This window comes from Capra hircus, chromosome 13 (assembly GCF_001704415.2).
Source record: "Capra hircus breed San Clemente chromosome 13, ASM170441v1, whole genome shotgun sequence".
Classification (NCBI taxonomy): Eukaryota; Metazoa; Chordata; class Mammalia; order Artiodactyla; family Bovidae; genus Capra; species Capra hircus.
Window position 1 is genome coordinate 25,105,978 of NC_030820.1, and position 27,735 is coordinate 25,133,712.

At 40.8% G+C, this 27,735-nt stretch overlaps 1 protein-coding gene across 3 annotated transcripts in view; it reads right to left on the reverse strand.

Annotated features, from left to right (window-relative positions):
* Window positions 1–27,735, reverse strand: part of PRTFDC1 (phosphoribosyl transferase domain containing 1) — a 100,875-nt gene that overhangs the window by 63,528 nt on the left and 9,612 nt on the right. For all 3 annotated transcript variants that reach the window (XM_018057109.1, XM_018057107.1, XM_018057108.1), the window contains exon 3: window positions 20,510–20,693. In XM_018057109.1, the coding sequence (XP_017912598.1) occupies window positions 20,510–20,693 (184 nt within the window). The remainder of the gene's footprint in view (window positions 1–20,509; window positions 20,694–27,735) is intronic.

Sequence of the window (27,735 nt, forward strand, 5' to 3'; positions counted from 1 at the left end):
CTCCAGGGGATCTTCTTGACCCAGGGACCAAACCCACATCTCCTGTGCCTCCTGCACTGGAGGCAAATTCTTTACCTGCTGAGCCATGAGGGAAGCCCTCATGTCGGAAAAAAACCTTGTAACTGGCTTCCTCTTATTAGTTCAAAGTTAGGTTAGCAACGAGAGGTGAGTGTTATGTTATCAGACAATGACATCAAGCAATCTTTGTTGTTGTTCAGTCACTCAGTTGTGTCCAGCTCTTTAAGACTCCATGTATAGAAGCACGCTAGGCTTCCCTGTCCTTCCCCATCTGCCTGAGTTTGCTCAAACTCAGGTCCACTGAGTCGGTGATGTCATCCAACCATCTCGTCCTCTGTTGTCCCCTTCTCCTTCTGCCTTCAATCTTTCCCAGCATCAGGGTCTTTTCCAATGAGTCGGCTCTTCACATGAGGTGGCCAAAGTATTGGAGCTTCAGCTTCAGCATCAGTCTTGATGTTCCTTTAAGCTTGACCCATTAAGTAACTTCATGTGTATGGTAAGTTTATGAGATGCTTAAAGAAAATTTTAATTATAATAAACATGTAACATTTCTGCCAGAAATGACCCTTTCGAGTTAGCCTAAATGATTTCTAATGCCCCATTAGAATGTATTTTCATTCAGATTACAGTCAGATGCTAATAAGGATAAAGGTCACTCAGGCAATGATTTCAAAGCAAGTTTTAGAATTATCATAGGGCTTCCCTGATGGTTCAGCGGGTAAAGAATCCACCTGTAATGCAGGAGACACAGGTTTGATCCCTGGGTCGGGAAGATCCCCTGGAGGAGGAAATGGCAACCCACTCCAGTATTCTTGCTTGAAAAATCCCACAGACAGGGGGGCCTGGAGGGCTACAGTCCATGGGGTCTCAAGAGAGTCAGACACGACTGAGTGCGCACAATAAAAACATAAGGGTTAGCATACAAGGCAGCTGTGCATTCAAGAAGCACAAAAAAATCCTTCTTTGAGTCACATGTGAAGAAATAGGATTTCCATGGTTATTATTAAAGGGAGTTAGAATATTTTAAACTTAAGGAACTAATGACATTTTATTTGCCCTCTGGGGAAACTACTTGACTTCTGGGAATATCTGTTTGAATTTTTCTGTTGATAAATTAAATGACCACGAACTGTAATACAAAAACAAAATCCAAAACCAACACTGTCCTGTGAACCTCTTGGCTCAACTGTTTCAATGCCATAAAGTTTCAGAGTCACAGCCAGTTAGAAAAAACAAATCGAAGAGCCTGGACTCAAAATTACATATTTAAATGAGAAAATGAAGTCAGTAATAGTTACAAGTAAACATTGTTTTAGGACACAGAATCCATTTGCTAAATTTCTAAATATTTTACTCAAGTGTGAGGAATGTGACACTTTCTACTATAAAGATGCCAGTTGGTCTGAGTTACTGTGAAAATAAAAAGAAAGTCATAACATGCTTTCACAAAATTATTTCCTCGGTTTTGCGATCTGCTTTCTGTTTTGTGAACCAGCGAGAAGAGAACCAACACCCATGAGTACATATTGTAAAAATACATAAGAGAGAATGGAAACCAGAGAATGAAGCTGAGTTTATGGCCACTGAGTGCTTCACAGAAATGTACTTCTTGGCCTGGCAACATCCTTAGGCAGCAAGGTGTTCTCTCCTGCTCAAAGTTTCTGCCCTCAGCATCCCAGGGGTGTGGTATTATCTTAACCTCAACACAGGCTATGATCTGGTTTAAAGAGTAGAGTTTAAGAGAAGTCAGTGATATTTGTTTTGGAAGATATCGAGAAAATATGGCCTTGAGCCCTGCTCTGCTTTGTACAAGATCTAGGCTATGAGAAATGCCTTTCAGAGAATTTTATTGAAACTGCAGGCACAGCCAACTAGGTTCATGTCAAGAAATGCTTCATTTTTTTCCACATTAAAGCAAAAGGCCTCTACCTCAGACCTAACTAGGATATAATAACAATAATGATAATAAAAATCATGGTTGCTATTTATTGATCATCAATTTGCATGAATCTGTACTCTAGGGGTGTTCTATGGGTCATCTAAGTTACTGCTCATAAAATCTTCCCATAAGATAGGCGTGAACAGCCTTTTTTAATAGATGAGAACACTCAGATTCAGAAAGATTTAGTAGCTTGGTACCAAAAATTAGTATGGAATATTGGAATTTGCATCAGATGCATCTTTATTCTAAAGTTTATGCTTATCACTTCCATTTTCTTCTCTTTATATTCTTTTTTATTACGCTTGCCTTTTCAAAGACCTCTGACATTTGGACAGGGGAATCGGCCTTCTAGCTTCTAAATGAATAAGATCTTCAAAGGGAATTTACTACTCAAATGGTGTTTTACCAGAGCCTCTTATTTTCTTCTTAATGACTGTCCAAATTTGACTTCTGTTTCCTTACAGGCAATCTTAGAACTGTACACGCCTCCTAGACAAGGAGTCACTTTCCATGCTGCAGCGCACTTCCAATGACTGGCTGTCTGGGTTAGGTGCCATTGCTGACAGCATCATTTGCTGAACCTGTCCTCTCTTTGTTCCTAAAGACACCTGGCTCTTGTCAAGGCCACTGACAAGTTTCACCTTGCTAAAGCTAGAGGTCAAGTTTCAATCTTCTTACTTGATCCATCAACTGAATTTTTGATTAGCCCCACCTTCACTTGGCTTCCAGGACATGATTCTTTGGCTGCTTCTCCTCCGACTCCTGTGCTAGTTTCTTCTTGTCCTCCTAGTTTCTAAATAATAGGATGCCCTGGGGCTCAGTCCTTGGATCTCTTCTCTACCTACTCCCTGGGTAACCTCATCCTTTATTATGGCTTCAGACCCCTTCCATACATTGACCTCTTCATCCTCAAACTTCTCTCTGAATTCTAGTCTGGCACATCCAGCTGCTGCTCATTTTAGATGTACAAGAGGAAAAACAGCTCGAAATCAAACTTCTGGTTTCCTTTCCAAACCTCCTCTTTTCATACTCTTCCTCATTTGAGGCAAATGGCAGTTCAGTTCTTACTGTTGCACAGGCCCAAAACTTGGGAGTCACTCTTGAAACACAATGTCAAATCCATCGACAGTAAATCTAGTGCTTTGGCTTTACTTTAAGACACATACACAATCCAAACACTTCTGTGTTTCCTGCTCGGGAAATATGGTTCAGCCTATTGTTATCTCTCAGATGACCACAATGGCCTTCCAAATGTCTCCCTGCTTCAATCTTTACCCCATTCATTCTGTTCTCAACATAAAAGACTTATCCTTTAAAATAGAAGTAAGATCGTGTCACTCTGCTCAAAACCCAACGAAGTCAAAGCTTACTTCCCTTATCCATAGTGTGCTCTCTGGTTTCCTTCTAGTCTTTGCTTCACATCCCCCACAAAGCCCATTAGAATCCATCTTCTCTAACCACTTCTCCCTTGACCCTCCTCAACTCACCCTATCTCTCTGACCCAGCTTTATTTGTCCCTGTAGTATCTCTCACTATTTGAAATATTTCATATATTTTTTGTTGTGAAGTTTTCTGTCTGGTGAACCTAGAAGGTAAGCTGGAGAATGGCAAGGACTTTGTTTTGTTCACTCCTGTCTCGCTAGTACCTAGAACAAGACTTGACCCATAGAATAATTATTTGTTGAATGACTAGCCTATGGAAATTTTATGCTCAAAGGACCCCTCTTTGGCATCAACACCTACTTCCTGACAAGGCGGTCTCCACCTAATCTGTAGTCCTTCCCTCTTATGGCCCGATTGACACACCTTCCTGTCTTGCCATTGTTAAGTATTTCCATGCCTACAATTCAATAACAGTTAGAAGTGATCTAAAGAACTAAACGACAGAGGCATAATTAACACCTTCCTGAGTGACTCGGGCTCAGAAAGTAGTAGAATAAAAGAAAAGTCCTATTTTCATCTTTAAGAACTTATCTTCATGGGAGGGGCATCATAGGAGTAGGGGATTAAGAGGTACAAACTACTAGGTATAAAATAAGCTACAAGGATATATGGTACGATATAAGGAAGACAGCCAATATTGTACAATAGCTATAAATGGAGTATAATCCTTAAAAATTGTGAAATCACTGTATTGTACACATGTAACATATAACACTGCACAGCAACTATGTTGTTGTTTAGTCACTAAGTCGTGTCTTAGTCTTTGCAACCCCAGGGGCTGTAGCCCGCGAGGCTCCTCTGTCCATGGGATTCTCCAGGCAAGAATATTGGAGTGGGTTGCCATTTCCTCCTCCAGGGGATCTTCCCCGCCCAGGGATCGAACCCGCGTCTCCTGCACTGGCGGGCAATGGCAGGCAGATTCTTTACCTGCTGAGCCACCAGGGAAGCCCACAGCAACTACGCTTCACTGTGAAGAGTTCTTAAATTATCTTCATAGGAGGAAGGAAGCTAAAATGGTACATTTTCACTTCTCGGATTTCTGAAAACACAGGCCAAGATGAACTTCAGACGTGTGCCCTTACCAGAATTCGAACTGGGGCAGATTCTGGAAGCCATTTCTTCCAGCTGCCTTTCCTAATTAGAAGAGATTTTACAACCAAAACAACACGCAGAGGTTAGCAGGGCACTGAGCCCATGCCCGCACTTCTGCAGGGGCCCATGAGAGAGGAAGGAGCAATTCCTGGCTTCCGCGCGCCGCAGGCCTGTCCACGCTTCCCACTGCTGCGTTAGATTAGCGTCTGCAGCCAAAGCACTGCTGACTCATCGCGACCACTGCTCCACAGTGACTGCCGAGTCTCCGCCGGAGGCGCTTCTGACCGGTCATTTCTGTCTCTGGCGTGAGTTTCGGGGCCCTTGACGTATTGCCGTGCCCTTTCCCCCCCCCGGAGAGTCATCCTGTTTTCATGGAAGACTCTCATTTGTCAATGTCTGTTCGAATTCCATGTCTATTCTCCAGGAGAAAATAGGGCTAGGCAAACAAAAAAGACAAGTATTTTCAAAACTAGCCTCTAGAAGAATGCCAAATTAACAAAATCAGAGTGAAATCATTCTTGTCCTTTAAAGCTATGGATCTCAAGTATTTTAATATGTCAAAATTATATTAATATACATTGAAATTACCTAATTGGAGTACTGTGCTTAGTAACAGCAAACTCATGCCATTAAAGTAACCCATATTATAATCCAAAATTGAAACCAAAACATTAAACTCAAACCATGTTATAGCACAATGACCACCATAAAGGATTTTTAAAGAGACAATCCCCCCAAATATTTTCCCCAAGTCATTTTATTATATCCAACTATTTTTTCCCATCTAAATCCAAATTATTCCTTGGTAACTTCCCTGGCATATAAAGCCCATGTGGTTTATAAAATACCTATGAAATATATAAATTTCTTAAAGGCTTTATGGTCTTGATGCTAGGTTTTATATTCTATATCAGTTACAAAATGTTGATTAAATAACATCACTTGAAAATGAGGACAAGGATTTTTGCTGCCAGCAATTATTTTTGTGCCAAAAAATTAGAAATTGTCTGAACATAATTAATAAAATACCACATTGCATACTTTTGGGAAAAGGTCAGGTCCAAATGGATTTAAACGATTTTGAGCATACTTACAGATACTATTAACACATAAGTTTGCTGAAATGCAGTACACTTGAATTTCATGGGTCCAGCATGCATGTGAAGGCTACATGGGGTGACACGGGAGCATGAAACACAACTGGAAGCCTGGGGCATGTGCTGCCATCAAAACTCCAGGACATACACGTTGTAGAGGCCAGGCCCTGCCTCGTCGGCAGCTGCCTCTAACAGCTCAGTCACTTGCTCCCCACTCCCACTTCATCGCATCGCCCTCATCGCATCTCTAGGAACAACTCCAGCATCAGATGGGACTGGAACTCTTTGGAACTGTTGGGCAGGCAATCAGAACCTAATACTCCATGACTCAGTAGTACATTTTTCCTGCTGGCTTTGGCAATCTGCCTCATTCTCAAGATCAGGACCCACTGTACTCTGCATTTGTGTCTTGTTCTGTTTCCTTGCCCAAGTCTCCTCCTAGAAACCTGCCCAGCATTCATGAAGAACTGGGGTGCTCCCTTCTTCTGCCCATCTACCTCTCAAGCACTGGGCTCCTTTGTCCCCTCCACAGCTTCAAGAGGCAGCTGTGGTACTATGGTTAAAAATTCTAGTTTGGTGGACTTGTGGACACAGCGGGGGTGGGAGAAGGCGGGATGAGTTGAGAATACCACCGACACATACACACTGCCATGTGCAGAACAGGCAGCTGCTGGATGACACAGGGAGCTCAGCTCGATGCTCTGTGGCGGTAGCGGGCAGGGAGTGGGCAGCAGGAAGGCGTAAGAGGGAGGAGATATAGGTTATACTTACAGCTGATTCATGTTGTTGCACAGAAGAAACCAACACAACATTGTAAAGCAATTTTCCTCGGGAAAAAAAAGCTCTAGTATGAGAGTCTGACAGATCTTTATTTCCTGGCCACGTATTCTTGGGGGTCTAACTAACCTCTCTGGCCTCTGTGTCCTTATATGTGAAAAGGGAGTATTAGTAGTGCCCAATTCACAGGCATCTTGGGAGGGTTTAGAGAGTTCGTACATATAATGCACTTAGACGAGAGCTGGCCATGGATGAGTATTCAGGATATATCAGGCTTTATTAATAGTAGAACCGATAGTACAACACGAGCCAGCAGAAACTACCAGCCTAGTGCTTGGAGCTCTAGAGGCTGTGGTCCTTCAGTCCATATCTTTCAACTGCCTCTCATGCCTGCTGTACTGGACTTCACCTTGTGCTGGAGCAGGGTCCTTCCCCAGTACGCCCTGCTCTGCATGGGTAAAACAGATACCCACCCTCTGTGTGCTTCCTTATCCCGGATCGAAACACAGCCTGAGGCAGACACTGTATTAAGCACAGCTCTGACCCCAGAATGTTCTCTGAAAACCTGGTTGCCTCTACAATTTAATCATTGCTTCTGCATTATTCCCTTATTTGCCCTCTCAGTGTCCTACAGGACAGTAAACCTGAATACAAAGAATGTATACTTTAATAAAATGCACAGATACACGATAACGACTAGGAATGCTAACTGAAAATATATGCTATAATCCCTGTGTGTGTGTTAGTCGCTCAGCTGTGTCTGACTCTTTGCAACCCCATGGACTATAGCCCACCAGGGACATAGTCCCTCTGTCCATGGGATTCTCCAGGCAAGAATACTGGAGTTGCCACTCCTTATTATGGGCTACCCAGATGGCGCTAGTGGTAAAGAACTTGCCTGCCAGTGCAGGAGATGCAGGAGACAAAGGTTTGATCCCTGGGTCCAGAAGATCCCTTGAAGGAGGAAATGGCAACCCACTCCAGTATTCTTGCCTGGAAAATCCCATGGACAGAGAAGCTTGGTGCACCATAGTCCATGGGGTCGCAAAGAGTCGGGCACAACTGAGTGACTGAACACAACACAACCTTATTACATTACATAAATGGTTTGGTTTCACATTTTTCTAATGTATTTTACTTGATGAATTGGAATCTCAAAGTAAACCTCCCCAGAGCAATGGTAAATAATCTCTCTTAAAATCAAACTAGATATTTGCTTCATGCCAAGTGTGTTCATTCATGCATCCTGAAAGCCAACAGTAAATATATCTTAAGAACCAAAGGTCAAAGACAAAGCAAGTAATGTCAACACTCCTTGTTTCGGTAAACATATAAACATGACAGATGTTTCAGCATCTCTATCCAGAGGTCACGGAGAAATTATGTTCTGGTTTTCATAAGTGCTTTTGATTTCGTTTAAGGATTTATGTGGATTGAATCAAACCACCCAGGCTTCTCCCCCATTTATTCTTTGGTAAATAACTCTCCCTTTGAAGTCTACAAAAATGTTTTGAGGATATTAAAAATATTTTAGATACTAAGGTGGAAAAAATCTGTAGCCTCAAAGGAATATCCCACCATTTGCAAAATAATATTGGAATAATATCACAAGACCTGAGATTTAAGAATAACCAAAGGATAAAGACAGTGTTTTCTGTCACATATTAGCTACTCAAACACTCAGAACTGCCCCAAACCAGCATGCATGCTCAGTTGCTTCAGTCGTGTCCAACTCCTTGTGACCCCATGGACTGTAGCCCACCAGGCTCCTCTGTCCATGGGATTCTCCAGGCAAGAATACTGGAGTGGGTTGCTGTGCCCTCCTCCAGGGAATCTTCCTGACCCAGGGATCGAACCTATGTCTCTTCTGTTTTCTGCACTGGCAGGCGGGCTCTTCATCACTGAGCCTCCAGGGAAGCCCTTATTGGTAGGTAAAGTAACAGTGTTCCTTACAATCAATGATGTCTTAAATTTAACAAAATATGGTAAGGTCTGGAGTTTCTTTTATTCCTTTATTTTCTTCTATTTTTCTAGTCCTTTTGTTTTTCCTCCCTTTCTCACTTGAAAAGGCATGAACATATACATAATGTATATATGTAAAATGTATATATATAAAATTATATAGTGTGTGTGTATATATGTGTGTGTGTATACATACATACATATATACATATATATATGTGTGTATCTATATATGTATATAGATACACACACACACACACACACACACACACACACACACACACATACACCTGTCTTGGACCCAACCAGCATCTCCAAGAACTGCTGCTGCTTCTAAGTCATGTCAGTCGTGTCCGACTCTGTGCGACCCCATAGACAGCAGCCCACCAGGCTCCTGTCCTTGGGATTCTCCAGGCAAGAACACTGGAGTGGGTTGCCATTTCCTTCTCCAGTGCATGAAAGTGAAAAGTGAAAGTGAAGTTGCTCAGTCATGTCCTACTCTTCGCAACCCCATGGACTGCAGCCTACCAGGCTCCTCCATCCATGGGATTTCCCAGGCAAGAGTACTGGAGTGGGTGCCATTGCCTTTTCCATCTCCAAGAACTGAGGACCTCTTTTCTCCACCTGTCTATCTCTAAAGAATCAAACTGGGATCCTTTTTCTCACCCCAAGTCCAAGATGGGACTCTACTAAAGGTGGACTTCCTGCCTCAAAAAGAAAGGGAGGATTCATCAGTGAAGCTGTCGAGTCTTAGGACTTTTGTTTGTTAGGAGGATTTTGATTACTGATTCAATCACCTTAATAGTAACTGGTCTGTTAAGATTTTCTATTTCAAATAGCAAGTGTTGGTGAGGATATGGAGAAAAGAAAACCCTTGTGCACTGTTGGTAGGAAAGTCAATTGATGCAGTCACTATGGAAAAAAGAATGGAAATTCCTCAAATAATTAAAAATAGAACTATCCTATGATTCAGCAATTCTAGTTCTGGGCATTTATCTGAAAAAACCAAAACCACTAATTTGAAAATAGTTCTGCATACTTACTGCAGTATTATTCACAATAATCAGTACAGAAACAACCTATGTGCCCACTGATAAACATGGATAAAGATGAGGATGTGGTACACACACACACATACACACATACACACACACACACACACACAGTGAAATATTATTCAGCCATAAAAAAGAATGAAACCTTGCCATTCGCAACAATGTAGATGGAATTTGAGGGCATTATGCTAAGTGAAATAAATCAGAAAAAGATAAATATTACCTGATCACTTGTGCATGGAAACTAAAAAAACCTCAGTGATACAGAGAACAGATTGGTGGTTACTAGAGGTGTGGATGGGTGGGTGGGCAGTAAGAGGTGGAAGAAATGAGTAAACAGTTCTTATCTTTGTTTTTATTAAAATAAATTAAAAAAAAAGAAAGGAGGCATTCAGGCCCCCTTACTATGTGGAAAACTTACAGTGACAGGCTTTGCAGGGTACAGTGAAAACACTAACTCTTGGGATGCTGGGTCTGGTTTATCTATCCCTTACCCATTCCTCACTAGCTTGGATGACAAAGGATGACTTAAAGCCTTTGTTCTGAACTCTGGGAATGAAAGAGAAGAACTCCTCTCATGGGAACAGGTCTGTGGCCAACTCTTTGCTGTAATGAGCCTCTTTAATAAAGGTGCCAGCATCCCCAGGGGCCCACATACCCTGCATGGCAAACGTCTCAGTCCCATTGCAGCCCACTCTGCATTCTATTTTATGTCCAGAAAGCTTCCTCTCGGTGCTGCCAACACACAGGAATTATTGATGAATACAAGCAGGGTATGTACAAGGAGCACAGGGAAGGGATCCAGGGCAACTACAACGCCTCAAATTAAATTCTCGGTTTGTAAAGACTTGAAGTTCGATGAAGATTTTACTTTGCTCACAGGTTAGTTATTGAAATGGTGGAACATGAAGAAATCAGAGTATAGTTCCCTGAATCACACTTTATCCTCACGTTGGATTGTACACAGATTGAAGCAGCTTTAAATCAAGGCAGCATTTCAGAGGGAAAAAAAGGAAAAGACTTACAAATAATACATCCACATACAAAAGAGCTGGCCCTTGTTAGCACCTACCAATATTCCATCCGACTTCTCTCATATCCTCCCATTTCTTTACCCCCAAGCGCCTTAGAATAGATGTTTTGAAAGGCTTCCCACCCTTACCCAGAAAGAGCTTCTTCAGAACACACTAAGGTGGGGAGTTCAACTGGCAGCTGAATGATGCCTGTTTCTCTTTGATTCAAGACTCTACAGCCTCCAGAGTTGGCAGGGAGCTTGGAGTTCAAGGTTTCTTGGAGATTCTGCTAGGTCTGCCTTCCCAAGAGCAGCAGCTCTAACTGAATCCAGAGAGGAAGCAGGTGGAATGAATGTTCTAACCTTTTGGAAAATCTCCATGGCGGAGGGGGCAAAGATGAAAAAAAAAATCATAATTTCCCATCATTTACAAAAAAAAACCCCTGTGAATATTCATTATTCATTTTTCCTGGAGGGCATTTCATAGTTTATTAATATCAAACATAACACATGTCAGAAAAATAAGCAGTTAATTGTCTATTTATAGACTTTGCCATTCTTCCAGCAGTTATAGGAGTTGGCTTAACCTAGGTATGTAAATAAAAATAAACCTCAGGAAAAAATTAAGCTGATTCATTTGGTGAAATTTCCCTCCTTTTAGCCTAATACATCTCAATTCATCAACACATCTCTAGATTCACAGTATGATTTAGTGGTCACAATCTTGGGCTCTGGAGTTGAACTTGGGTTTGAATATTAGTCCTATTACAAGCTGTTCCACCTTTGGCATGTTACTTAACAGCCCAGGTCTCATCTTCCTCTGTAAAATGGGTATAACAATGTTACCAACTGTTACTCATTTTCCTTCTACTGAATCAATCAAGTTTGGAGACTTCTTTATTCCATTTCATCCTTTCTATTTGCAGGGAAGGTATATGTAATATATACTGTATTCTTATTCTTTCAGTGGTTACACCTAAACTTTAACAGGCATTCCTAACTGAAATTTTGTAAATCATAAACCTCTCTATACTTCTCCTAAACCATAGAAAACCTTAGAATGCTTTTACTCTGGTCTTTTAAAACTGACTGTGAGCTGGTATTTATTCCACCTTCATTGTTTTCCCATAAAATGGGTCGTAGTCAGTACTATTATTTCACCAATTATTATCTGAACCTCTCTTTGCTGATTTACCTACATGCCTGTCAATTCATTTCCATTATGTTTATTCATTTCAGTCGCTCAGTCGTGTCCAACTCTTTGCAAGCCCATGAATCGCAGCATACCAGGCCTCCCTGTCCATCACCAATTCCTGGAGGTCACTCAAACTCATGTCCATCGAGTCCGTGATGCCATCCAGCTATCTCATCCTCTGTCATCCCCTTCTCCTCCTGCCCCCAATCCCTCCCAGCATCAGAGTCTTTTCCAATGAGTCAACTCTTCCCATGAGGTGGCCAAAGTACTGGAGTTTCAGCTTCAGCATCAGTCCTTCCAAAGAAATCCCAGGGCTGATCTCCTTCAGAATGGACTGGTTGGATCTCCTTGCAGAAGGGACTCTCAAGAGTCTTCTCCAATACCACACTTCAGAAGCATCAATTCTTCGGCACTCAGCCTTCTTCACAGTCCAACTCTCACATCCACACATGACTACTGGAAAAACTATAGCCTTGACTAGACGGACCTTAGTTGGCAAAGTAATGTGTCTGCTTTTGAATATGCTGTCTAGGTTGGTCATAACTTTTCTTCCAAGGAGTAAGCATCTTTTAATTTCATGGCTGCAGTCATCATCTGCAGTGATTTTGGAGCCAAAAAAAAAAATAAAGTCTGACACTGTTTCCACTGTTTCCCAATCTATTTCCCATGAAGTGATGGGACTGGATGCCATGATCTTCATTTTCTGAATGTTGAGCTTTAAGCCAACGTTTTCCCTCTCCTCTTTCACTTTCATCAAGAGACTTTTTAGTTCCTTTCACTTTCTGCCATAAGGGTGGTGTCATCTGCATATCTGAGGTTATTGATATTTCTCCCGGCAATCTTGATCCCAGCTTGTGTTTCTTCCAGTCCAGCATTTCTCATGATGTAGTCTGCATAGAAGTTAAATAAGCAGGGTGACAATACACAGCCTTGACGTACTCCTTTTCCTATTTGGAATCAGTTTACGCATTATCTTATCAAAAATTACCTCTCCTCAATTTTCTCTAATCTTTCCTTATGGAATTTCTCGGTAACATCTTTTGTATCTTCTCACTCAACTTTTCATGTCTCCTATCCTCTCTCATATTTCATCTCTATCCATGCTACCTCCTGGATCATTTTTTCAGATCTGTCTTCCAGTTCAAAATTCATACCCATAAGAACTTCAATGTGCTGCTTATCCTGTTATTTGAGTTACTTTCTTATCCGTTCAATTGGTATCTTTCTCACTTTTTCTAGACATTCTGTTCTTTCCTGTCCAATAGTTCTCATTTATTTTCTTCTTCTTGTGTTGTGTTATCTTTTATGTAAATCCTTTTATGTCTTTAGTCAAAGTAACTATAATTATTTTATATTGTCTTTCACATAGCTGCTTACCTATTTTTGCTATTTACTTTGCCAGCCGATCTTGCCTGTGAAAGATTGCTTCTATGCATCTTCTGTGCTTTGGGATTGTGAGCTCAGGTTAAGTGAGGTATATCTGTAGGAATCTGGCTGAAGTTAAGGTATTTCCTCCACAGAGGTTTTCCACTTGCTTCTACCAGGTGTCTTGTGGATTTTGTGGTCTGAGACCAATTTTAGTATTAAGTTTTCTGGTTGGAGTTTCCCAGATGATACAGGTAAAGTAAATGAAAACCTCAGACTCACATGTGGTACAGATTCATGTTTAAAAGTTCTCACAGGATATTTACTTTCCCCTCTAGGGCAGGCCAAGAATGACAAGTTAGCTTCTTAGTGTCTCCCATTACTAGAGGATGGATTTTTTTTTTTTTTTCAGCAAGGGCATATATTTTTGAAGGCAATGGCTTTGCATGAGGGTCTCATCTAATGTCTCATCTGATAGAAGTCCGAGGCTTTGCCATCTGTCTCTGCATGGGGGTTAAAGTCAGATTACTAAGACAACTCCCAACCTCCACTGCTAGAAGCCCCCGGTGCACATTTATGCTTAGATTCTCAAACTCTTCATTTCTGCCTTGGATATCCCCTACCTTTATGAACTCCAGTAAGCATTTAAAAGGCTTTTTAGAGACTTCCCTAGTAATCCAGTGGTTAAGACTCCACAGTTCCACTGCAGGGGGCTGCGGGTTCAACCCTCTGTCTAAGAACTAAGATCCCTCGTGCCACAATCAGTAAATAAGTGACTAAAAATTTATTATTATATTCACCTAGTATTATTAGATGTTTGTAGCAAGAGAATTTTCAAGTTGCTTATTCCATAAAACTGCCACAATTAAAATTATTGTTTGGGTTGTTAACTATTTGAATGTATTACTTTGAGAAAAAGAAAATATTTGTTTAATGTGTAATGTAATGGTGTAACACAAATAAGTGCTCACATAATGCAGTGTTATCTTTGGATTAGATCAGCTGAAAAATCAGGCCCCTCAAATAAATAAATTCTTTTGAGAAATAATTGAAATTAGATTCTTTGCTAAATAAAATAAACACTGAACACTCTCACAAGTTTTGTTGATCTTTTAAGACAAACTACAAAGTATAGCCTCCTGTGGGCACATGGAATGTAATACATGCTATAAGTTCTCTCTCTCATGCAACTTCTGGATTTTCTCAAGTAATGTCACCATTTCCTAAAGGCAAATTATTGCATAATGATAATAATAACTGTATATATGAACTTAATGTTTGTCTTATATATTTTTTAGAAGAAAAATACAACCAACTCCTTTAATAAATGTTAGCAAACATATCAATACCTCATGACGGTAAAATTTTGTGGAAAATGTGATATGTTGCAAAGGGCACAAGCTTGAGAGATAGATGGTCTGGCCTCTGGTGCTTTCTCTACTATTTACTGGCTGTGTGACCTTATATGAATGAGTTAATTAAACTTTCTGAGCCTCTTTTTCTTCACCAGTTTAAAAAAAAAAAAAGCTGAGAGATACTTGGCAGAGCTACAGTCAGGATTAAATGAGATTAAATTAATTAATCTAGCAAGAGCTAAGTGAGAACTACTGAACAGAGGGACAGAAGGGAAAACGAAAGAAGGGAAGGAGGAAGGAAACCTTGAAACGTTAAGGAATCCAGGCTCCCAGCGCCTCTCACTTCATTTAAAAACCAGGAGTCTGTGGGCCATGCTCTCCAATAAATCAGCCTAAGGCTAATTTCTAAGTAATCTTCGTCTAGATGGGTATCGTTCAGCAAATTCATTTCATGTCTCATGGGAAGTGTAATACAACACAAAGACAAGTCAAACTGCCTTGAGACGTCTGACCCATCCATACCCTAGGAAGGTCCCTTAGTAAACTTAAGTGGAGGGCGTAAAACAACTGGGTCCCCTCCTAGAAAAAGAGCCCCTTGAGTGACCTCCGAATGCCAATGGCTGTGACAAGGAGACACAGCTTCTCAGTAAACGGAACTTCCAACGTTTTCCTCAAACAAATAAAAGGATCACAGAGTAGAAGCATAGGAGGGAGTAAACCTGCATGATGCTTTCGCCCAGCACCCGCAACAGCCCACAGAGTCCTGACTGCCCCCCAGGAACTTCTGCAGGAATGAAAAGAATACCTCAGCGGCCGTTGTTGCTGCCAAGATGAGTCGGCTTGGAGGTATGCGGGAGCACCAGACACCCTCAGAGGAAAATGAGTTAGTCCTGTTTCCCTTCCTTGGTGGTGTTATTAGCTTGGGCTTTTAATGGCTCTCTGTCCTCAGGACTGTGTAAAGAGTTCGAGTGTGTAAAGGGGTGGTCAGCTCAAGACTAATCTGAAGGCACTGAATCCATCTCGGGATGAGGATAGCTTACGTGCTGTGAGCAGAGAAAGCTGGGCTGTTTGCCTGAGAGCCTGGTCTATGAGTATGGTTTTCTATCCATTTCTGAGAGGGTATTTAATCAGGGGCAAAGCTTGCTCTGAGTGAGCAGGCAGGCTTTTATGTGAGGTGATCGATCAGCAGATGGTCTGCGTCACCCTGGTGATGGACAAGAGGAAGGACATTTTGTAAGAAGGGAAGAAGAGAGATGCCACAGTTATGCTTGGTTGCTACATGATTTAAAGGTGGGACAAACACTAAAATGTGTGTGTAAGGACCGATGCTGGCGATAAACATTTAAAGTCTATTCTCGCTTCCGCCTTCATCATAACCCTGGGTAGGAGCCTCCACAGCCTGATCCCCAGGAAAAATAATATTGATTTGAATATATCTGTTCATTGCTTTAAAAAAAACTTTTTTTTGGCTGTGCCACACAGCATGTGGGATCTTAGTTCCCTGAAAAGGGATCAAACCTGAACCCTCTACATTATAATCGAGAAGTCTTAACCACTGGACCAGCAGGGAAGTCCAAAAATATCTGTTTAGATGCAGCAAAAATGATCACAATATTCCTGGAGCTACATACATACAAATGTTTGTTCAGAACTAGTAACAAACAAACAGGATACATTATAAGAAGTGTTAGAACGTGTGCCTCTAGGTTAAAACACTGATAAAATAGAGGATGTTTAGAGAAATGGATGGTGAAAAGCAGTAACACTGTTTAATCTGACATGGATCATAATGCTATTAGTTTCAGCAAGATTGACCATATTCTGGACCATAAAACAAGACTTAAAAAATGTAAAAGAAGTGAAGTCATACAAAGTACTCTTTCTGCAACAGAATTAAACTAGAAATCATACAGAGCTATCTCTGGAAAATCCCCAAATATTTGGAAATTAAACAGCAAGAAATAATCCATGAATGAAAGAGGAAGTCACAAAGGAAATTTGAAAATAGTTTGAGTTGAATGAAAATGAAAACAATATAACAAAAATTTGAGGATGTAACAGTTAATATCACATGACTGATAACAAGGTAAGAATATTTTCTTTCACTATTTCTATTCAGAATTGTACAGGAAGTCCTAGCCAGTGCAGTAAAGCAATAAAATGAAATAAATACACAAATTAGAAAGAAAGAAGGAAAACCATTATCTTCATAGAAAAACCCCAAAGCATCTACAAAAGAGCTATTTAAACTAATGAGAGTTTTGAAAAGTCAATTGTTCAATACACAAAATTTCTATGTACCTGCAACAGACAATTAGAAATTGAAATTCAAGGAAAAGTTTACCATATATAATAGTGAAACCAAGGGCAGTCATCAGTTGTATCCCTTAAACTATAACTTGCTCCATAAATAACATCCTGTAACTGCCTTTCCTGACTAAGCGCTCTTTAATTGTTTTGAAAATTGCACACCCTCCAAGGTCCACATCGCTTAGACAATATATCACAAGACTCCTTTCAGCAGCCCCTACAGATAACACATCTGACACACGGATTGCTACAGTACAGCTGTTCTTTCAGGGGCAGAGTTAGTCTTATCCAAGTCAAACCAGTCAAGATCCCCGACCCTTAAACTAGTCTAGTGGAAAGACCTGATGGATGACCTTTTGACATCATAGAACCAAAACCCCCACTCTCAGATCACCCTAACACCATTCTCTGAGCATGCATCTCGGAAGGAACATGTAACTCCAACACTCCTGTAGACGACATCAATTACAGGTTATTCTGTAGACATCAACAACATGATTTTTAAACTTACATAGAAAGATAAACTTTCATAAACAGCTATGAAAAAGAACAAAGTTGAAGGACACATTCTCTCTGACTTCCAGACTTCTGTGCAGACATAGTAATCAAAACAGTGTGCTACTGACCAAAGAATAAGCATAGAGATGAGCTGAACTGAATAGAGTGCTCAGAAATAGACCCACGAATATACAGTGAACTGATTTTCAATAAACGATCAGAGGCAATTTGATGGAAAAGAGTAGTTTTTTCATCAAATGATCTTGGAAAAATTGGACATTCACTTGCAAAAAGAAAAAAAAAGAAATATTGATCTGTACCACTTTAATAAATTAATGGCAACCCACTCCAGTATTCTTGCCTGGAGAATCTCATGGACAGAGGAGCCTGGCTGGCCATGGTCCATGGGGTCGCAGAGAGTCAGACACAACTAAAGTGACTAAGCTCGCATGTACAACATGAATTATACACCTAGATACACCTAGAAATCTAAAACTAGGAAAGTTCTCAAAGAAAACAGAGGCTAAATCTTCATGACCTTGAATTAAGCAAAGATTACTCATATACACAAAGATTTAAGCAAAGATTGCTTACAGACACAAAAATTATGATCTACAAAAGAAAAAATGATAAAGAAGAGTTTATAAAAATGTTTAAATTATACCCTTTGGAGAAAAAAGCACTCTAATGAAAACAAAAATAACAACCCACTGAAAGGAAAATATATTCAAAAACATATTAATAAAGGATTGGTAACAAAAATATATAAGAAATTTAAAATTCAATAATAAGAAACAACCCAGTTTTTTAAATGAGCAAGATATTTGAATAAACATTTCATCAAAGAAACTGTATAAACAACAAAAAAGCAAATAAAAGGATGCTCAACATCATTATTCACTGGGGAAATGCAAATTAAAACCACAGTGAGATACTACTGGTTATCTGAATGGGTAAAACAAAAAAAGGAAAAAATAAAGAAATATTGACAATACCAAGTGTTGCCAAAAGTGTACAGCAACTGGAACTCTCATATAGTCCTGGTGGGGGAGCAAAATTATTCAATCATTTTGGAAAATAGTTTGGTAATTTCTTATAAATACTCCCCATATAACCTAGCAATCTCAAGACAAATTTGCTCAAGAGAAACAAAGACATAAGTACATACAAAAACCTGCATGTGAATATTTTGTTGTGCTGCTGCTAAGCTATGTCTGGCTCTTTGTGATCCCCGTAGACTGCAGGATGCCAGGCTCCCCTGTCCTTCACCGTCTCCCAGAGTTTGCTCAAACTCACGTCCATTGAGTCAGGGATGCCATCTAACCATCTCATCTTCTGCCACCCCCCCTTAGTAGCTTTATTCATAATCACCCCAGAAAGGAAACAAACCAAATATCCTTCAGCTGATGAATGATTTTAAAACTGGTATATCCATACAATGAAATCCTACTTGACAATAAGAAATTCATTATTGGGACATATAACAACGTCGATGAATTTCAAATGAAAGATGCTAAGCTTTACAGATTTACTAAGGCCACACAGTATCTGATTACGTTATATGACATTCTAAAACGAGCAGAACTCCAGGGAAAGAAACTGTATCAGCGGATGCCAGAGCTTGGGGGTTGGGGAAAGGATTAACTACCAAGGGACACAAGGACAATTTTTGTGATAAGGGCTGTTCTGTGTCTTGACTCTGGTGATTTACATGACTATGTATTTGTTAAAACTCATAGAACACCAAAGTGACAGAGGTAAATTCTATTGCATGTAAATTAGGCTCAAATAAACCTGACTTTAATTTTTTTTAAGATTTTAGAAGATTTTACAATAAGGATCAGAGTCAAGTAAGCGGGGAAAAAAAATCTTGTAAGAAGGAAGCACAGCTACTTAAACTAGGATGAGAGACAAAGAGAGAAAAGATTTTTAAGAGATGAAATGAACAAATTAGAGTTAATATGGCCACACACACCACACACACACAAACACACACCCCAAAACAAAACCAAAACACAATTTTATCCTGACCTGAGAGGTCATCAGGAAAATACAGAGTATTTTAAGAAATGAAAAATTTACTAGATGCTTGAAAGCTGAAGCAACTGAGTCAAAGAAAGAGAATGGTAGGGTAGGCAGAATTTTAAGATGCCCTCCCATCCCTATACCCTTTGTGTATAATTTCCTCCACTTACCTGTGGGCGAGACTTGTAAATATGATGGGAATTTACTCTCATGATTAGGTGATTAGTCAACTGACTTTGAGTTCATCAGAAAGAGTTTATCCTGGGTAGACCTGACCTAATCAGGGGAGTCCTTTAGAAAGGAGCAGGGCCCCACTGGAGGGAGCAGTTCTCCTGCCCTGCAATGAACAGCCTATGCTGTTGTCCACGAGGCAGGGACCCCAGGGCAGCCTCTCAGAGCTGACAGTGAATCCAGTCTAGAGTCAGCAGGGAATCAGGGGTTGAAATCTGCTAATGATCAGTAATCTTGGAGAAGGACCCCAAATCCTAGAAGTGATCAAAGCCCCACCTAACACCTTGTTTTCGGTCTGGAAAGATTCTGAGCAGAGAACTTCTGACCTAGAGAAACTGTAGGATGATAAACATGTGTTGGTTTAAGTCACTAAGTTTGTGGTTATTTTGTCCAAAAGCAATGAAAACACAATTCAAAGCTAGTGATTTGGGCTTCCCTGGTGGCTCAGATGGTAAAGAATCTTCCTGCAATGCAGGAGACCCGGGTTCGATCCTCCGGTCGCTAATATTCCCTGGAGAAGGGAATGGCAACCCACCCTAGTATTCTTGCCTGGGAAATCCCAAGGACAGAGGGGCTTGGCGGACAACAGTCATCGGGTCACCAAGAGTCAGACACAGCTGACTGGCCACAGACTGGTAGGAGCCTTCTGTTGGAGATTTCCTGGTCTTCTGTCTCACTGCTCTTGATAATTCGTTGTCCCTACAGGTTTAATTCTTCATATCTGGGCCCTGACTACAGTCACTCAAGTACTAACGCTGGGGGGACGCCCTCATACAGATCTCCAGGGCCAAGAGCGATATCCAGAGCAGAAATATATCTGTATTCACTGGACTTCCTTAATACTCTTTCTCCTCACATTTATTCGTGAGACTAGGCGCCAGGAAATAACCACTCAACTTTATAGCCATAAAAGAAAGCATGAATCATGCCTGAAGTTTCTTTCCCTGTATGAGCAATAGATAGGAGGGTCTCCCTGCCCCACCAAGAACATTATTAGAATGACAGGTTGTAGTATCTTGCAAATTAAAATAAAATACATCCTTCATTTTCATCACATTATTAGCTCTTTGCTTTTATAACACTGTTCATTCTAAACATCATATAATGAAAATGGAGTTAAATCATAACTTACCCTATAACTTTTTAGTCGGATGAAATCAACCTTCATAGAGACACATCTATCAGAGTTTCGACTGATGTTCTTCAGGTGTTCTACCAGATCTGCACAGAACTTGTAGCCTCCTTTGAGTACACACAGGACCATAATGTCACAGTATCCTATGTCTTTCATAATATCCTTAGCCAGCCGTTCAATTCTGAAAGAAGGGATTAAAAGACAGTTAATTTCTGAGCATATTTGTTCCTTTCAAAAAAAAAAAAAAAACCTGTAAGATGTACTCTACATATTTGATTATGCAGGAGAAAAGTGGAAAAGGTCTTGGGAGACCAAAGCCTCCAGATAAAGAAGCTTTGTTAACGTCGGACAAAGAGAGAGTGTTCAAAACATATTTCTGATAACCATATCATCAGTGGTACATTTTTTCTCCTCTGTGTCACAAAAAAAATGATTAAGGTGTAAAACATGATGTCAAAGATCATGTAGGCAATTATTTGATCACTGCAGAGCCTGGTTGTTAGCTTTAACAAGGCTATGATGGTATGTGGTGATATTATACTCACTTTAAAGCAAAGAAAGAGGAAATGGAGAATGACTCACCCACCTGACCACGTTCGACAAGACTAGAGGAAAAGTCAAGTCCGTAGTAACTATCAAAAGAATAATATTTGTTTTTTATTTACTGAAGATAGCTTGTTACCTATGTGAAAGGTGCCCCAGACAATCTCAATGGACACCATTTCCACGGATCACAGTCTGAATGGTGTCTCCTGAAGTTCTTCAACCTTGGCTGGCACCCAACACCTAATCTGGAAGTGTCATTATATTTTCTCTCATTGTTTCAGATCTGTAAGTCCATGGTCCATATATGCATACAACACTAAAATCTTGAATGCAGGCATGTTCTAAGGCGCATACTTTTTAAAAAAAATTCCCACTGCCACTTCAAACTGAATTAGATCATTCTAACATGTATACTATCATGTAAGAATTGAATCGCCAGTCTATGTCTGACGCAGGGTGCAGCATGCTTGGGGCTGGTGCATGGGGATGACCCAGAGAGATGTTGTGGGGAGGGAGGTGGGAGGGGGTTTCATGTTTGGGAACACATGTAAGAATTAAAGATTTTAAAATTTAAAAAATAAAAAAATAAAATTAAATTAAAATAAATGAAACAAATGAACTGGGACTTCCGTGGTGGTCGACTGCCTGAGACTCCACACTCTTTTGTAGCGGCCCAGTTTTGATCCCTGGCCAGGGAACTAGATCCCACTCACAGAACAAGTTTGCATACAGCAACTAAAGATTCTGTGTGCTACAACTAAGACCCAGAGCTCCTGCTGCTGCTGCTGCCAAGTCGCTTCAGTTGTGTCCGACTCTGTGCGACCCCATAGACGGCAGCCCACGAGGCTCCCCCGTCCCTGGGATTCTCCAGGCGAGAATACTGGAGTGGGTTGCCATTTCCTTCTCCAATGTATGAAAGTCTAAAGTGAAAGTGAAGTTGGTCAGTCGTACTCGACTCTTGGTGACCCCATGGACTGCAGCCTACCAGGCTCCTCCATCCATGGGATTTTCCAGGCGAGAGTACTGGAGTGGGTTGCCCGGCCAGCCAGGTCTTAAAGAAATAAAACAGATGAACTGAATGATATGAAAAAATAAAATATTATATCATATATGTTCTATATATAATATATACTTTATACAATATATTTTTATATGCTTTTATATGGGTGTATATACATCCACATGGGCTTCCCAGGTAGCACAGTGATAAAGAACCTGCCAATGCAGGGGACATAAGAGATGCAGGTTCGATCCCTGGGTCAGAAAGATCCCTTGGAGGAAGGCATGGCAACCCACTCCAGTATTCTTGCCTGGAGAATCCCCTGGACAGAGGAGCCTGGTGGGCTACAGTCCATGGGGTCTCACAGAGTCAGACACGACTGAAGTGACTTACCATGCATGCACACACGTGCATATACACACACACACACACACACACATGATATGACAACCATGGCTTCTCTAAAATATGATCAGGGAAGCATTAACGTCAGCATGCCAAATACTCTATAAAAAGGGACATTTGTTTCTGGTATGATGGAGTGAGGAGGTCAACCCATCCTCTTCACAAAAAACAAGTAGAAAGCTGAATGAAACTGTCAAAACCAACACTTTCAGCCCTCTGGAGACCCACCAAAGGCGTGCCCCAAACTGAGACCATTTATTCATGAAACTACTGAACACCAGGTAGAAAAAGAGCAGGTCTGTGGCATCCTTGTCTGAGAATGCTCCCATTCTCCCTGCCCCCCAATCAGCTCTAATGTTTCACCAGGTAGTTCAACTGGGGTGGAGGGGGGGCACTGCTCACCTGGTAAGGAGCATAGCCAGCTAACATGGCCATCTTGGTAGTAAGTGAACAGGGAGGGCCAGGGGCCCCACTATCTTGAAGTTGCAGTCCTGTTCGAGCAGCTAACTGGCAGACCAGACACGGATTTGATAGGGAGTTCCGAGAGGTTACATTCATGGGAGGGGACCGTAACAAACTCTTCACATATCCCAAGCTGACCAGAAGCTAAGGAAGCTATGCGTATGCACAGCAGAGACTAGTGTGGGCCCAAGCCACCCACACATCCCTGGATGGTAGAGCCTGTAAGCCTGTGCAGAAGACACACAAGAAAGCTTTGTGAAAAGTAAAAATCCAGGGAAGACTTGGAAAAGGCTGGAAAGAATTGGGAGACTGGGGTTGACATATATACACTGTTGATACTATGTATAAAATAGATAACTAATGAGAACCTACTATATAACTCAGGGAACTCTACTCAGTGCTCTGTGTGACCTAAATGGGAAGGAAATCCAAAAGAGAAGGGATACACACACACACACACACACACACACACACACACACACACAGCCGATTCACTTTATTCTACAGTAGAAACTAATACAACATTGCAAAGCAACTATACTCCAATAAAAATTAATTAAAAAAGAACAAAAAAGCCTGGCAATATGAATGTGTTCACCAGGCCTCCACACACTTTCATCAGCAGAGGGTGGAAGCCTATCTCGAGGTGTTTGAGAACAATCTCTAATCAATATTAGGCCGAAGACTAGGCTATTCACAGGTGTGAACCCCAGTGAGCAAAACTTAAAAGGAAAAACAAGAAAAATAGATTGCATATCATCAACAGCTATGCACCGCTGGGGAGACAGTCTTCACAGACTGGCGGACAAAAAAGGAAACAAACAACAAGAGCAGTGAGTCATAAATAGTTACAAATACGGTAGGGATTAAACCAAGAATATCAATCATGACTTTAAACGTGAATGGTCTAAAAACAGGCTTCCCGAGTGGTGCTAGTGGTAAAGAACCTGCCTGCCAACGCAGGAGATATAAGAGATACAGGTTTGATACCTGTGTCAGGAAGATCTCCTAGAGGAGGGCATGGCAACCCACTCCAGTATTCTTGCCTGGAGAATCCCCACGGACAGAGGAGCCTGGCTGGCTATAGTCCATAGGTCACAAAGAGTCAGACACAACTGAAGTGACTTAGCATGCACAGCATGCACACATGGTCTAAAAACATCAATTAAAGGCAGAGACTGTCAGAGTGGATCAAAAAATACCCGAAGGTATGTTGTCCACAAGAAATTCATCTTAAACACAAAGATCCAGATAAAAGACCCAGATTAAACAGATGGAGAAAGATGCACCATGCAAACATATCAACAGAAACCTGGAAAAGCTACATCAATTTCAGACAAAGCAGACTTCAGAGCAAGGAAATTGTCAGGAATAAAGAGTGACATTACTGTAATAAAAAGAGGTCAGTTCTCCAGGAAAACCTAACAGTCCTTCATGTGTCTGCACCTAGCAACAGACTGTCAAAAAGCTGACAGAACTAGAAGTAGATGAATCCACTAATGTAGCTGGAAACTTCAATATCCCTCTCTTAGTACATGACAGATCCAACAAGGCAGAAAACCAGTAAGGATATAAAGGAACAGTACCACATAACAGCTGGCCCTGGTTGACATTTACAGAATACTTCACCCAACGTTCCCCTTAAAGTATATCAATAATGAAAAGACAAGCCATATACTAGTGGGAAATATTTGCAAAGCATATGTCTGATAAAGGGCTGTGTCCAGAATATATAAAGAACTCTTCAACTCATTTAGAAGACAAACAACCCAACTGCAAAATTGGAAAAAAACTTAAATAGGCACCTCTACAAAGACGATGTATGAACAGCTAGAAAGTACACTAATCATTAGGAAAATTTGAAATCACAATGAAACACTTTTATATATCCATGTTTTTGTTTTGTTGTCTTAGTCACTAGGTCATGTCCAACTCTTTGGCAACCCCATGGACTGTAGCCCGCCAGGCTCCTCTGTCCGTGGGATTTCCCAGGCAAGAATACTGGAGTGGGTTGCCATTTCCTTCTCCAGGAGATCTTTTCAATTCAGGAATCAAACCTCTGTCTCCTGCATTGGCAGGCAGATTCTTTATCACTGAGCCTGGGAAGGCCTAGAATGGCTAGAGTTAAAAGGACAAACAATATGGAATGTTGGCAAGTATGTGGAGAAACTAGGGAGAAGAGCATGGCAACCCACTCCAGTATTCTTGCCTGGAGAATTCCATGGACAGAGGAGGCTGGTGGGCTACAGTCCATGGGGTTGCAAAGAGTCGGACACGACTGAGCAACTGAAACAACAACAACGTGGAGAAACTGGAACCTTCAAACATTGCTGGTGGGAATAAAAAATGGTGTAGCCATCTGGAAAACAATTGTCAGTTTCTTACACTTACCATAAAACTCAGAATTCCTCTCCAAAAACCCATCCAAGAGAAAGGAAAAGACGTGTCCACACAAAGACTTACATGCAAATGTTCCTGGAAGCATTATTCGCAGTAGCCCAAAACAAGAAATCTAAGTGTCCATCAATCGATGAATCGATAATCAGATTTTGATTTAATTTATATTTAAAGCTCAGAAAACACAAGTTCATAGAGAAAGAAGTTAGATTAGTGATTGCCTGATAGTGTGGGTAGGAGCAGAGATTGGCAACAAACTTTTGATTGACAACAAAATATTGTAAACCGGTGCTGGTAATTGTTGCCTGGCCATAAAAATGCACTAAAAATCACGGAGTCATTTACCTACAATGGGTGAGTTTTGTTGTGTGTAAATTATATCTCAATAAATTCATTTTAAAGGTGGGGACGGGCATTCTTGAGGCCCCACCCCAGACCTCTGAATCAGAATTTCTTGACATAAAGCCTCCTGTAGAGGCAACTGGTAACCTTGCCAGGATTCAATCCTGTACTAGATCAGGATGCAATTAACTTAAGTCATAAATTAATTTTCAGATGAGAAAAGCCAGAATTTGTTTAAACCAGGGGGTTCCCAAACTCATGTGAAGACAAAGCACTTCTGAGAACTATTAAGAAGTGAATCGAGTACAAAGATGCCCACTGCACAAGAGAAGTTGGCTTAACTATCAAAGTCAAGCATATTTCTTCCCCATCCCTCCCCTTTCCTTTGCAAGAATCTGTATCCTTTTTTTTTTTTTTTGGTAGGAGAAATTCAGTAGACTGATTCTTAGGAAGCTGAATATATTTTATAAAATTTACCCCTTTTTCAAAATTAGGTATTTTTATTGTTTTCTAACCTTCCACCATATTTTATGTGTAATGCATTCATCATAATGGCTGAGGTTGGACTAAACAAAATATTGAGTTAATGCAGCCACTGAACCAAATTAATTTGGGAGAAATTTCTTTCCAAGCATGTGCATAAAAAAATGGATAAATATTCTATTCAATAGTGGAGACCACTTTTCCCCTACCGTATCAATAACAGGAGTTTTGCATTCATATTTGTCTACATTTGGAAAAGGAAAAATTCACTGAACAGCTGTTTTCCTTGGTGCCACACGGTGAGTATCACTGGGCTTAGAAATCTGTCTCCCAATCTAGCAAAACAGAATAGTAGCAAATATCGGATGTTCTCTAATGAAATGACTCAGGAATCTGCATCTTTAATATGAATTGCCAACTGGGAGGTTTGACAAGTTGGGAGATGCCAAAATTTTCACATTTATTTCTTCTCAGAACCTTTTTTCCCTCTAAGGATCAAAACTTGTACTCCATGGAAGGCCACCTGAGGCTGTGGGAAATCCCAAACTAGATCTTATTTTAGTAATATTTTATAGTTTGAGAGAACACGCAATATGCAGATCTTAAGCAATGGGAAATCTTAGAATTTGAGTGAAAGAATGACATTTCCTTTTGCTTACAGACAGGCATTGATGGTGAGATAACATCCTGGGAATAGTGACCAGTCGGTGCTTTTCAAACTTTCCTTTGGCTGAGGATCTATTTCATAAGTTAAATTTTAACTCAGAAGAAAGTCACAGTTTAAGAAAATAGAGGCAGAAGTACAAAGGCTTAAGGAAAAGGGGAGAGTGGGAGCCCCACGTCTCAGCTTGCCCTTGTTTCTCAGAGCTTCTCCCACCCTGATTTCTGAGTGTCAAATACAGGAAGCTTGCTTTTCATATAAATGTGAAGGCTTACGTGTTTGATCTTGTGCTAGAAATCAAAAGTCCACGGAAAGGCAGGAGTTGGGGCATTAAGGCAGCTTTGTTGAAGGGATAAGACCTACAAGTGCTAACGCCTGTGGTAGGCTGAATTGGAAGAGGCTCTTACCCATTCCAGCATTCTCACTTGGAGAATTCCATGGACAGAGGAGCCTGGCAGGTGGCTACAGTCCATAGGGTCACAAAGAGTCAGACACAACAGAGTGACTAACTTCCTATTACTTTCTTTTCTCTGAAAACCAAGAAACAAATGAGGGTGACTTAGGGCCTTAGAAGAGGAGAGTCAAGTGGCTAGGAAGGCAGAGGACACCTGTGTCAAGGGGTTCAAAAGAACGAGTAACAGGAGTGGAGAAACAGTTCTGTGCTGCTATTTTTAAGCTGGACATGTTTTTATTTCCAAAACATTACCGCTGAAAACATCATTGTTCACAGACTGGCCAACCTGTGAGACGGGACTTATTCGAGATAAATGCAAATTGCAGGAAAAGCCAGGGTTTCCGGCGTATGGCCTGTGAAGGCAAATGAAGGTAAAGATCACCTCTTAACTCTCCCTGGTGAGAGTTTGTGAAAAATGTGAGACAAATGCTTTCCCGGCCCTCATTTTTATCAGTCTGTATAGGACATGGTTA